The sequence below is a fragment of the Bufo bufo genome, chromosome 5 (genome assembly GCF_905171765.1).
Source record: "Bufo bufo chromosome 5, aBufBuf1.1, whole genome shotgun sequence".
NCBI classification, from domain to species: domain Eukaryota; kingdom Metazoa; phylum Chordata; class Amphibia; order Anura; family Bufonidae; genus Bufo; species Bufo bufo.
Window position 1 is genome coordinate 145,593,282 of NC_053393.1, and position 14,497 is coordinate 145,607,778.

The window sequence follows — 14,497 nt, forward strand, 5'->3', positions numbered from 1 at the left end:
GCAATACAGATCCGGCATGAAACACAATGCAAGTCAATGGTGCCAGATCCGTTTTCTTGGACACAATAGAAAACTGATCCATCCCACATTGACTTTCAAGGGTGTTTATGTCCGATCCATCATTGCTATTTTAAAGATAATACAACCGGATCCGTTCATAACGGATGCAGACAGTTTTATTTTCAGTAACGGAAGCGTTTTTGCTTATCCCTGCCGGATCAGGCAAAAACGCAAGTGTGAAAGTAGCCTAAAACAGGCGTAGAAAATGATAAATGAGACGGGCCAACTGGCTCTCCCACTTCCCCACCGATGCCACACACCCTTTTTTTTAGACCGGATGTTAACAGGGAAAAGTCAGAATCAGGCTGAGGTTGGGGCAAGCAGAGTTCGTCCAAATCCGAGAAACAATGCAAAGATCAGCGCAGGCAGCATAGGGTCAATGCAGTGCAGGCATAGATCAGGTGAGATGAGAGAAGGTCAGAATTCGGAAATAAGACAGAAATTGGTAGACGGGCAAGCAAGCAAATTATAGCACCTTTGGAGGGTCTAGCAAGCTAGTAAACCTATTGTTCAGGAAGTGAGTGAGACAAACAGAAATACATATATAAAATGGAAAATCTAACTGTATCCCAATGGATGGATTGGTGCTCACCTCTCGATACCCCCAATACAGGGAATCATAAATAGCAGCAAAATATTTTATTGCATCTCCAAAATACATAAAGATCTGAATTCACCACCAGGTAGACCGATTGTATCAGGCATAAATTTCATCTCATCCAATTTATCACAATATATCAATAAATTGTTACAACCTACGGTTAGAAAAATACCCTTGTATATTAAGGACACCACAAATATAGTTAAGACACTGGAAGAATTAGTCTGGAAGGATGATTGGATATTGGGCACATTAGATGTTATCTCTCTATACATGATTATAGATCATTCAGTAGGATTGGAAGCGGTTCACAAACATCTTGGGAATAAGAGTACAATGAAAGAAGAACAATTACTTTTTTTGTTAGAAGGTGTGAACTACATCTTGACCCACAATTATTTTGTGTTTGAGGGAGAATATTATGTGCAACACGGGGGGACCGCCATGGGCACCAGATTCGCCCCCAGCTACGCCAACCTATTCATGGCCCAGTGGGAAATGGAGGTTATTTAACCCAAGCTGGGGACGAGTCTGGTGCTATGGCAAAGATATATTGATGACATTGTCTTTATCTAGCAAGACACAATGGAATCTTTGAACCACTTCTTACAAGACATTAATGTGAACGATAGGAATCTCATTTTTACTCCAGCCATCAGTAGAACTAATATACAATTTTTGGATCTCAATATTACAGTGAGGGAACAAAATCTTGTATGCAGCATGTATTTGAAACCAGTGATGAGAAATAGCTTTATCCGCTTCTCTAGTTGCCATCTCCCGAGATGGTTGACTAATATTCCTACGAGTCAATTTCGTAGGATAAAACGTAATTGTATTGATGATACTCACATAAATTTTTGGAAAAAGACTATCCAGCCAATTTATTGGAAGACTCACTGAGTAAAGTTAGGATTATGAACAGAAAAGAGTTCTTCTCCCCCAAGCTAGAAACAGGTAAAGAATATATACTTAGAGTAATCTTACCATATCATTTTGAATATAAGATAGTGGAAAGGATCATCACTAGACATTGGTGTCATTTACTCAACGATAAGATTATTGGGCGTATATTGACAAATACCCCACGTATCACTTATACCATAGTTCCAAACTTAGGATTAAAGGTAGCTCCTTCGGTTAAGAATGAGAGAAGTATTAATAAGAGTTCCTGGTTGTCCTTTAAGGGATTTTATAGATGTGGGCGTTGTGCTAATTGTAGGGTTACTGTATTTCCAAAAAAGACCCTCAAAGTAAATTCCACTCAGAACACATTCAGTTTGGATATAAAGGAAGGACTGACTTGCGATTCCACAGACGTTATATACCTTATACAATGCACCTGTCAGAAACAGTATATTGGAAGGACAAAGAGGACTTTAAAGAAGAGAATTGTGGAACATGTGGCAAATATTAGAAAGGGATATGAGCTACACTCTCTGTCCAAACATTTCAAGGAACACCATAATTGTGACCCTTCAACTTTGGTCTATGTAGCATTAGAGAAAGTCAAAAGATCCTGGAGGGGATGGAATCATGTGGCACATATCCAGGATTGAGTCCAAGAGAATATTTGATTTCAATACTTTGTCTCCAAGAGGCCTAAATGCAGAGATAGAGTTATTTGGATTCCTCTAGTTAGTACAACCCGTCGACCGAATTTGGGGTGGATGCCTGTTGGGGACGGGAGATTGGCGTCTGGTTGTTTATCAGCACCCCGATCTCTCCTCCCCGGCAGGCTATCTCCCCCCATTTCTCCCCCTCTGCATCTATGTACTTTTCCTTTATTGTGTATTATTTTCCTTACTGTCCAGAATTAGTACATGTAGAATCTCATAGATATTATGGAAAATACAGATATATGTTTTTTATGCATTTTCTGCACATGTGTATGCACCTTCGGTGTGAATATGCGTCCATTCATTTGGACATGCGTTTTATATGAATATGAGGTTTCATGTGCCATACAGTATATACTATTTACACCTAATTCAGTTTAATATACAGGGTGGGCCATTTATATGGATACACCTCAATAAAATGGGAATGGTTGGTGATATTAACTTCCTGTTTGTGGCACATTAGTATATGTGAGGGGGGAAACTTTTCAAGATGGGTGGTGACCATGGCGGCCATTTTGAAGTCGGACATTTTGAATCCAACTTTTGTTTTTTCAATAGGAAGAGGGTCATGTGACACATCAAACTTATTGGGAATTTCACAAGAAAAACAATGGTGTGCTTGGTTTTAACGTAACTCTATTCTTTCATGAGTTATTTACAAGTTTCTGACCACTTATAAAATGTGTTCAATGTGCTGCCCATTGTGTTGGATTGTCAATGCAACCCTCTTTTCCCACTCTTCACACACTGATAGCAACACCACAGGAGAAATGCTGCACAGGCTTCCAGTATCAGTAGTTTCAGGTGCTGCACATCTCGTATCTTCACAGCATAGACGATTGTCTTCAGATGATACGAGATGTGCAGCACCTGAAACTACGGATACTGGAAGCCTGTGCTAGCATTTCTCCTGCGGTGTTGCTATCAGTGTGTGAATAGTGGGAGAAAAGGGTTGCATTGACAATCCAACACAATGGGCAGCACATTGAACACATTTTATAAGTGGTCAGAAACTTGTAAATAACTCATGAAAGAATAAAGTTACGTTAAAACCAAGCACACCATTGTTTTTCTTGTGAAATTCCCAATAGGTTTAATGTGTCACATGACCCTCTTCCTATTGAAAAAACAAAAGTTGGATTCAAAATGGCCAACTTCAAAATGGCCGCCATGGTCACCACCCATCTTGAAAAGTTTCCCCCCTCACATATACTAATGTGCCACAAACAGGAAGTTAATATCACCAACCATTCCCATTTTATTAAGGTGTATCCATATAAATGGCCCACCCTGTATACTATGTTTTTGATATTAGTCCAGAAGTTTTATGAGAATGAAGAGTTGTAAGGTGTTAAAGTAATGGAATTCCAAGCATAATCCAAGGCTGTTTGAAAGTCCTGAATCCGGATATTCCGGATACCTCACTGTCCCAGCAATCATTGCTACACCTCCCATATACCATATAAAAGGGAGGCTTCTACACCCACTGTTCAGCCACTGAGGAAGGGGCATGTGTAGCACCGAAATGCGTTTGGTATAAAGAACAGTGAGGTACATGCAAGCCAGGACTATTAGAAGGAACAGAAACTTATCGCTGGACTATAAATAATTGATTTACGCACGAAGGTGCCGCATTCCCAGCCCGGAACCTAGGACTGATTACGATCCTCCCTGCATGTGATGTATCGGTCCGCCTCTGTCACGTGGGATGCCACGTGGAGGTGTGTTGACCACGTGGGACGCCGCGTAGGTCCTTACAGGTCAGAGGAGCAGTATAGAACGCGGACGACTACAGCAGCATGGAGTGGTAAAGTACCGAACCTCCAGTCGTGACAAAGCTTGATTGTATGCACCTAGCACATTGATTTATGTACTCAGCACCGCATGATTGACTATGTACTATAATAGTACGAATATGAGAGTGTCATAGTCCGACATGTGGAGTGGCAAAGCATTGAACCATTGACCTTTATGTATCTAGCTTGTACCCTTTACGTTTGTGTACTCAGCATCTCTTTGTATTCAGCTCACTGATATATTCAGCATATAAATCATGCAATTTGCTGCTGGTTATAGCCATCTAAAGTTTATAGAGCACTGGATGAGTAGTAGCCAGGCGAGACTTCTGGTGACATAAGATATATATGATTGATTTGGGACATAAGATATATATGATTTGGGAGATATCGGATCATATTGGACCATTGCATCTGGACTTTTGAACAGGTGTACCTTTAACAAAAAAGCTGAAAGTGCAGGAGTGGACGTCCGTGATTACATATTGTAACAATTGATTACATATAACTAGGACCAATTACCCCAAAAAGGGGGGCCACCCATACTGCATGACAGCTGTTGTTTTAAATTGTGTGTTTATTTTTATATTCATTTTTATGTTTATTTTTATTTTGGCATTTCAATATCATTATCGCTGAATAAAGGTGTATCTTTTATCCAGCATGTCATAAGGGAAGAGAAGCTGAGCAGATTGATATACAGTTTTGTGAGAAAAAGATTCAGTAAAATGTATAATTTATACCTCTGCTTTTTCTGAACTTAAAGGTGTTCTCCGGGAATAATTACTTTTTATCTAATGCCCGCAAGCCTGCCTTCATAAACAGATGATTCATACTTACCTGTTCCCCTCTGCACTTACATGTAACCATGCCCATGCTGCACTGCGGCCAGGCATGGGATTCAGCTGGTTCGCTCCGGTTCTACAGATCCGGTTGTTAAAATTACAGCTGGATCAGAGAACTGGCTGAATACCGATCCGGTGCGGCGGGAGATGAGCGCTTGCATTGTGGAAGCGCTCATCTCCCTACATTCATCTGTATCACTGTCCTCAGGACGGCGATGCAGATGAACACTGCAGCAGGGCAAGGGAGAGGCGTCTCCCTTCCCTGTTCCTCTGATAGGCTGCTGGCATAAGGCCAGCAGCCTATCAGAGGCCGGTGCAGGCGGCACGATGACGTAATCGCGCCGCCTGAGCCGTAGAGCGCGGGACACAGGCCGGAAGAGGCCTGCATCGCATCGCTGACAGGGTGGAGGTAAGTGTTTTTTTTTTGCTTTTCTGTGGCGAAACTGGGGGCATTGTTTGCACATATGCAACACTATGGGGGTATCTACTGGCTGCATGGCTAACACATGGGGGACACTATGGGGGTATCTACTGGGGCATTGCTGGCATATGGGGGACACTATAGGAGCATCTACAGGGGGCATGGCTGGCACAAAGGGGACACTATGGGGGTCATCTACTGGGGCATTGCTGGCACATGGGGGCATCTACTGGCACATCATTGGGGACACTATGGGGGGAATCTACTGGGGACATTGCTGGCACATGTGGACACTATGGGGACATCTACTGTGGACATTGCTGGCACATGTGGACACTATGGGGGCATCTACTGGGGGCATTGCTGGCTCATGGGGGACACTATGGGGGGCATCTACTGGGGGCAGTGCTAGCAGATGGGGACACTATGGTAGCATCTACTCGGGACATTGCTGGCATCTACTGGCACATCATTGGGGACACTATGGGGGGCATCTACTGGGGTCATTGCTGGCACATGTGGACACTATGGGGGCATGTATTGGGGATATTGCTGGCACATGTGGACACTATGGGGGCATCTACTGGGGGCATTGCTGGCACATGGGGACACTATGGGGGACATCTACTGGGGGCATTGATGGCCCATGGGGGACACTATGGGGGGCATTTACTGGGGACATTGCTGGCACATGGGGACACTATGGAGGCATCTACTGGGGACATTGCTGGCACATGTGGACACTATGGGGACATCTACTGGGGGCATTGCTGGAACATGGGGGACACTATGGGGGGCATCTACTGGGGACATTGCTGGCACATGTGGACACTATGGAGGCATCTACTGGGGACATTGATGGCACATGTGGACACTATGGGGGCATCTACTGGGGGCATTGCTGGCACATGGGGGACACTATGGGGGGCATCTACTGGGGGCATTGCTGGCACATGGGGGACACTATGGGGGGCATCTACTGGGGACATTGCTGGCACATGTGGACACTATGGAGGCATCTACTGGGGACATTGCTGGCACATGAGGGACACTATGGGGGGCATCTACTGGTGGCATTGCTGGCACATGGGGACACTATGGGGGCATTTACTGGCACATCATTGGGGACACTATGGGGGGCATCTACTGGGGACATTGCTGGCACATGTGGACACTATGGGGGCATTGCTGGCACATGGGGGACACTATGGGGGGCATCTACTGGGGGCATTGCTGGCACATGGGGGCATCTACTGGGGGCATTGCTAGCACATAGGGAACACTATGGGGGCATCTTATACTTGCACATTATGGGGACACTATGGTGTTGGAGGGGAGGAAGAACACTATGGGGGCATATTATATAGGCACACTATGCTGGCACTAAGAAGGGGCATTTATACTGGCACATTCTGGGGGACACTATGGGGGAATCTTATACTGGCACATTATGGGGGCACTATGGGGAAGAGGAGAGGAGCACTACAGTATGTGAGCATTTACCAGGGGCATTTATATAGGGGTGTTTTATACTTGCACACATTATGGGGGCACTATGGGGACATTAGCTCAACTGGGGGCACTGAGGGAATTTTTTGTACTGGCACACAGAACTGGAGCATTTTTGAACTAGTGCACATTATTATTATTATTATTATTATTATTATTATTATTGAAGGTGGCAAGTGAGTTGTTAAGAAGGTAGGAGGAGGATGGAAAAGTAGTAACCTAAGATGTCTTTTGTCAAACTGCAGAGACAAGAGATGGGTGAAAAATCATCTTGGCGGTCTGCTCTCAAAGGAGAAAATGAAGAAAGAGAAGGTCTGCATCAGAGGAGAAGTCACTGGATATAAGAGGTATGTGGTGCTGTATTCTGGATAGCACAGAATATAATGTGTATGCAAATATGTCTTTAGTGCTAGGTACAAATGTGTATAAAATGTATATGGAGTAGGAAAATCTACTGTAAGTGTAACGGGGTGTTGGGGGCGCCCTGTAACCCTGTGAAGTTACATAAGTTTAGCCTAGGGGTCATTTATATACTGTATGATGTATATTGTATATGTGACTGTGAGTGTAGTGTCTATATAGTCTGTTTATGTATGCATACCTCCCAACCATCCCAGATTTGGCATAACTACTGTGTGGGGGGCGCAATGGAGACTAATCAGGGTTAGGACATGTACAGATAGACATTGGGAGGAGTTAGAGGTGTGGGCCAGCGCTGGAAAAAAAAACTTCTCGCAACACTGATAGTTTAGCTCCTTAGGCTTTTTGAAAGTTTTGTGATATGTGTGTAGTGTATACATGGGGTATTTATGTATGTGTACCATGTATATGGGGTATTTATGTGTATGTGTGTTGCATATATATGGTGTATGTATATGTAAACATGTGTCGTGACGGCGCGTATTTGCTGTTGAGTAGGAAACCTTTTTCTTAAAAATTTGAATCCCACCCCTGGGTGCGGCATTGCGCATATGAAGTCCCCAGTATGTCAATTCATACTGTGGATTTCACCCTTTGCAATGGAGAAGGTGAAATCCAATATCTTTTCTGCTGTAAAAACCACATGTAATACAGAAATGCTGGATTTTCACTCACTTATGAACCCATCTCCAAGAAATCTGCACCAAAATCACATATCAAGTTGTATTTTTGAGGATTAATTTTATTATTGAACAACAACCATGTTCTCAATGAACCCAAAAAACTCATTAATATCAAAGCTGAATATTTTTGAAAGTAGTTTTTAGTTTGTTTTTAGTTTTAGCTATTTTAGGGGGATATCTGTGTGTGCAGGTGACTATTACTGTGCATAATTATTAGGCAACTTAACAAAAAACTAATATATACCCATTTCAATTATTTATTTTTACCAGTGAAACCAATATAACATCTCAACATTCACAAATATACATTTCTGACATTCAAAAACAAAACAAAAACAAAATCAGTGACCAATATAGCCACCTTTCTTTGCAAGGACACTCAAAAGCCTGCCATCCATGGATTCTGTCAGTGTTTTGATCTGTTCACCATCAACATTGCGTGCAGCAGCAACCACAGCCTCCCAGACACTGTTCAGAGAGGTGTACTGTTTTCCCTCCTTGTAAATCTCACATTTGATGATGGAGCACAGGTTCTCAATGGGGTTCAGATCAGTTGAACAAGGAGGCCATGTCATTAGATTTTCTTCTTTTATACCCTTTCTTGCCAGCCACGCTGTGGAGTACTTGAACGCGTGTGATGGAGCATTGTCCTGCATCAAAATCATGTTTTTCTTGAAGGATGCAGACTTCTTCCTGTACCACTGCTTGAAGAAGGTGTCTTCCAGAAACTGGCAGTAGGACTGGGAGTTGAGCTTGACTCCATCCTCAACCCGAAAAGGCCCCACAAGCTCATCTTTGATGATACCAGCCCAAACCAGTACTCCACCTCCACCTTGCTGGCGTCTGAGTCGGACTGGAGCTCTCTGCCCTTTACCAATCCAGCCACGGGCCCATCCATCTGGCCCATCAAGACTCACTCTCATTTCATCAGTCCATAAAACCTTAGAAAAATCAGTCTTGAGATATTTCTTGGCCCAGTCTTGACGTTTCAGCTTGTGTGTCTTGTTCAGTGGTGGTCGTCTTTCAGCCTTTCTTACCTTGGCCATGTCTCTGAGTATTGCACACCTTGTGCTTTTGGGCACTCCAGTGATGTTGCAGCTCTGAAATATGGCCAAACTGGTGGCAAGTGGCATCTTGGCAGCTGCACGCTTGACTTTTCTCAGTTCATGGGCAGTTATTTTGCGCCTTGGTTTTTCCACACCATTCTTGCGACCCTGTTGACTATTTTGAATGAAACGCTTGATTGTTCGATGATCACGCTTCAGAAGCTTTGCAATTTTAAGAGTGCTGCATCCCTCTGCAAGATATCTCACTATTTTTGACTTTTCTGAGCCTGTCAAGTCCTTCTTTTGACCCATTTTGCCAAAGGAAAGGAAGTTGCTTAATAATTATGCACACCTAATATAGGGTGTTGATGTCATTAGACCACACCCCTTCTCATTACAGAGATGCACATCACCTAATATGCTTAATTGGTAGTAGGCTTTCGAGCCTATACAGCTTGGAGTAAGACAACATGCATAAAGAGGATGATGTGGTCAAAATACTCATTTGCCTAATAATTATGCACGCAGTGTATGTTCCCCCATTAATATAACATAACGTCCCTCTTGGTCAGTGATTTGGTCAGTAACCTGAAATGGGAATGAGTTCCGTAGAAGAGTAATGACCCCCCTGGATTTAGTGCAGAAGGTGGAGGAGAAGAATCTGGAATATCTGGGATGGAAATATTTGGGGTGGGAGGAGGGTGTGAAATGTGACTCCTGAATACATATTATATCTGGGTCATGTCTAACATAAGATGTGAATGCTGTTTTACGTTTGCCTGGTGAGTTCAGGCCACGTACATTGTGTAACAATATCTTACACATTATCCCAACAATATAAGGTAAAGCTTAGTATAGCAGTATGTCTGGACCGCCTAGCATAGGTAGTGGTAAAAACATAGATCTCCATATAGACGATAAAACTGAAAAACATAAACAAATCCAACAATACTGTTAGATAGCATAACTGGCTGGGCCTAACATAGCCCGCAGTAATTAGTGGGTCTAGTGTGGAAATCAAGGATGCAATAATCATCCCTGAAACTACAGTTTGTAACCCGTAAATGAAGGGCAACAATGATGTCCGATTCGCTGTATCCCTAGCGAGAGTCCTGAACTGGACCCACACCGAAAGTCACATGCGACCAGCCCCAACATCAAACTGCTTTCAGGAAATCAAGAATAAACATTCCTGGAGACTCTTTAGGAGACTATTCAGAATATCACCTTCTGTGGATGAGCAAAGCAGGACCGTGTTTTCAATGTCCCGGGGACTTGGAGGTAGTTGGTACCTGGGACCAAACTCTGGCAGGGCACTGAGGCCTAGGAGGCGCAACAGATTTCTCCAAGCAGTCCACCTTTAAGCCGGCTTGCCTCAGTTTTTCAATCCCCTCAGCAGGTGTATGAACCGTATACTGGCGCGAATTAAGCTGGAACGATAGGGCGAAGGGGAATCCCCATCTGTAGCGTACCTGAGCTTGCTGTAGCGCCTGAGTCACCGGCTTCATCTCCCTACGCATCCGGAGCGTCGTGGGAGCCAGGTCCGCGTAAATGTGTACCTCAGGCGGAAGGTTCGGCATGGCCTTCAAATTTCGTGCGGCGTTGAGGATCAAGTCTCTCATCTCAGGGTAATGTAACTTAAGGACTACATCCCTAGGAGTATCAGGGATGCGCGGCTTCCCCAGGGCTCTGTGGATTCTGTCCATCTTTAGTTGAGACAGTTGGGCCTGTGGGAGCAAGGCGCTAAACAGCGCGCCAATTGTACCTGGGAGGTCTTGGAAGGATTCAGGTAAGCCCTTTATGCGCAAGTTCCCTCTTCTAGACCTGTTCTCTAGGTCCTCAATCTTTGTCTCTAGAGCTTGTAGTTGAAGGGAGTGCGCGTCGATGTCCTCCCTGTCAGTCCCAATGGCGTCAGCTAACTCGTCTGTCCTGGTCTCCAGGTCAGATACTCTGCTCCCCAGCTCGTTAATTTGGCGGGAGAATTCTGCGACCGCCTGTGAGAGCTTCTATTTGAAAAGGGCTGCAATGTTGGTATATAGTTCCGCCTGACCTGCTTGTGGTGGTATCGCTTCCACATGAAGTTCACCTTCAGTAGATGAGGCCGGGCTTGCTGGGGAAGCCGCTTTGTCGGCCATGATGGAATTCCTCGTGCTCCGGAAGATCTCCGGTATTGTCTGTGAAGCGGCCGGCGTTCCCGGGATTTTCGTTCCCCTTTTGCCTCGGGCAGTCTTCTGTGATCTCTGCATGGGCATTCAGTGCTTATGGAGCCGAATGAACGGCGCTAATGAAGGGAAATTGCCAGCGATCGGTGCGGAGCTCACACAGACATGTCTGTCCTGCAAGCCGCGCGCATGCGCCCCCCGTGGGTGGTGATTTTAACTCAGTCGCATCTGTTCTGGAAGACCGGAAGAGGGATGAGGGGACGGTCAGAACACAAAGGCTCTCTGACAAAGTTCTACCTCCCCTTTTAGCCTCTACAGGATTATATGATACCTGGCGCTCTCTACATCCTGATGACAGGGAATATACACATTTTTCGCACGCACATAATGTATGGTCTCGTATTGACTACCTCTTCCTTCCCTTGCATATGTCATCTAGGGTGGTTTCCGCAGAAATTCATGACTTACTTAATTATGACCACTCACCTATCTCCATTTCCCTACAGGATACTTACCTTAGAGGAACTGATTTTCTGTGGCGCTTTCCTTCTTTTCTGGCCAAAGATGACAACTTCAAAGATACACTGCAAGGTTGGTGGTGGGAGTTTCAGGGAGACAATCCCCGGGATGCATCAGATGTTTCGACCCATTGGGAGACTGCTAAAGCGGTCCTGAGGGGTCGAATTCTCAGTTATGTCAGTAATTTACGCAAGGTGGTCGCAAAACAATATCAGGAGGCTAGCTCGGCCCTCAGACAGGCATACACTCAATTCCTCCGGGTGGCTACCACTCAGTACAAGGAGGCCTGGATCGCAGCTAGAAATACCTTTGAAGTATGGGTAGATAAAAGGGAGGCAATGTATAGGTCAGAGTTCCAGACGGATCTGTTCAGATTTGGGAATAAGTCAGGCAAAATGTTGGCCAACTTAGCACGGGGCAGGAGGGCTCCTACAGTCATCACAGCTCTGAAAGGGGAGGGGGGAGTGGTCCAAACAAATCCTAAGTTGATAAATGATTTGCTGGGGAAATACTATGAGCGTCTCTATAGTGACACCCCAGAAGACCCTGAAAAGGGCGAGCGTTTTCTATCAGACGTCAAATTACCTTCCTTGACTGAGGAACAACAGGGATCTTTAAATGCAGAGGTAACTGCTGAGGAAGTACTACATATAATACGCTCCTTACATAACGGAAAGGCGCCAGGCCCTGACGGATTCTCAGGAGAATTTTATAAAGTGCTACAGGAAAATCTTGCCCCCACGTTAACGGATTATTTTAACCACCTACTGCACACAGGTAGTTTTCCTGCTCATGTGAATGTTGCCCACATTAAATTGATACTTAAATCTTAAACCTAATAAAGACCCACAAGATCTGGGTTCGTACTGCCCGATCTCGCTCATTAACCAGGATCTCAAGATCTTGACTAAAATATTGGCTGACAGACTGAGCCTATTAATGCCTGCCCTGGTAGGTCCTTCCCAAGTTGGTTTTATTAAAGGGAGGTCGGGGGTGGCCAATATTAGGAAGGTGTTGGCGACCTTGGATTGGGTTCGGCGCCGCCCTCAGCCAGCCTCGACCCCTATTTTGCTGGCTTTAGACGCGGAAAAAGCTTTTGATTCATTGCGTTGGGACTGGCTGTGGGCGGTGCTCGATAAATTCAAGATTTTTGGGGATATCCGTACTTTTCTGAAGGGTCTCTATTCCAGCCCAGCGGCGCGCATTTATACGGGAGGTTTCTTGTCTCAGGTTTTCCCCCTTCAGAGAGGGACTAGACAGGGTTGTCCGCTTTCCCCCCTCCTCTTTGACCTAGCCATCGAGCCTCTAGCTAGATTTTTTAGAAGACTCTGACTTGTACTCGGGTATCACCATAGGTAAGAAAGAGGTCAAACTAGCTTTATATGCTGATGATCTTCTGATTTTCATGGAAACTCCTCAGCGACACTTAGGCCCCTTAATGGAGTTCCTGAGTTTTTTTGGGTCCTTCTCGGGATATAAAATAAACTCGTCTAAAAGTGAGATTCTGGAGTTACACGTCACTAACCCACCGCAGTTTTGGCTGGACATTGGTTTCTCTTTGTCTGCTGTTAAGAAACATGTCACGCACTTAGGGGTTAAAATTGGTAAGCTCCCGGGGTCACTGTACTCGCTAAACTGCCCTCCCCTCATAGCGAAAATAATATCTGAACTACAGAAATTGCATTCACTTCCCTTATCTCTATTAGGAAGGTGCCAGCTCATTAAAATGATGAGTTTTTCTAAGTTGCTCTACCCCCTCCAAACGCTTCCGATCCTACTGAAACATACTGATGTCACTGCTCTGAATAAAGCGTTTACCACGTTTCTGTGGTCCGGCAGGCGCCCTCGTATCTCTCTTTCGAAGCTTATGCTTTGGAAACCAGAGGGAGGGGTGAAATTCCCGAATATACGGGGTTACAATTTATCATGTCTTATGTCACATATCCGATTGGGTGCACAATACTGATCTTTTCTCTAATAGGGAAGTGGAACAAAACCTGGTAGCTCCATGGAACTTGGTATCGTGCCTTCATTCTAACCTGGCCGCGTTAACTGGGGATATTAAATCCTCGCTTTTATTGAGAGATACGATAGCAGCCTGGAAGGCGATTAGGAAGACAGTAAATCTGCCTCATGTAATCTCTAAATGGATGCCGTTATGGGGTCATCCGGAATTTCCATCAGGAACTAGTTTGAGACCCCCTGAGCTGTGGGTATCTAGAGGTTTGACTAGGGCGGAACATCTGATGCATCAAGGGGAAAAACATTGGCTGACTCCAAAAGAATTGAAGGAAAAATACGCCCTGCCGGATTCCCATTTCCTGCAAATAATGCGGATTGTGGGTTTCTGTTCACATAGACTGCGTGATCTGTCAAGGGAGGCGAGCACAAATTCCTTCGACGAGATCCTCAGTTTCTCCCCCCAAACAGTTTCTCTCTCTAGGCTGTATAGAGCTTTTTCAGGCAATTTTACGAAAGCCAAAGTGTCCACACTTTTTAAGAAGTGGGAGCATATCACCATGGATGATGAGATTGGGGTGAAGATCCTGGAAGGCTGGAGTAAGGTATGCCAGTGCGTGATAGGTGAGACTTGGCGTGAAACGTTTTTTAGAATGATGCATCGGGCAATCTATGGTTTTAACTTTCCAGCCTCACCTCAGTTTCCGGACCGTATCACACATTGTCCTAATTGCAAATTGGCGGCTACGGATTTCTGGCATGGCATATGGACATGTCCTGAGGTAGTCAAATTTTGGGACGCTGTGATTGATTATATCAAGACTAACTGGTTGGTGGAATTACCTATGGAACCC

The 14,497-nt window shown here is 44.7% G+C and overlaps 1 protein-coding gene across 1 annotated transcript in view; it reads right to left on the minus strand.

Annotated features, from left to right (window-relative positions):
* Positions 1 to 11,138, minus strand: part of LOC121002435 (meprin A subunit beta-like) — a 102,234-nt gene extending 91,096 nt beyond the window's left edge. Inside the window, exons 1-4 of the mRNA XM_040433891.1 lie at positions 11,079 to 11,138; positions 10,296 to 11,009; positions 5,429 to 5,448; positions 1,176 to 1,192 (exon numbers count right to left, since the gene is read on the minus strand). Of these exons, the coding sequence (XP_040289825.1) occupies positions 1,176 to 1,192; positions 5,429 to 5,448; positions 10,296 to 11,009; positions 11,079 to 11,138 (811 nt within the window). The remainder of the gene's footprint in view (positions 1 to 1,175; positions 1,193 to 5,428; positions 5,449 to 10,295; positions 11,010 to 11,078) is intronic.
* Between the last annotated feature and the right edge of the window lie 3,359 nt (positions 11,139 to 14,497).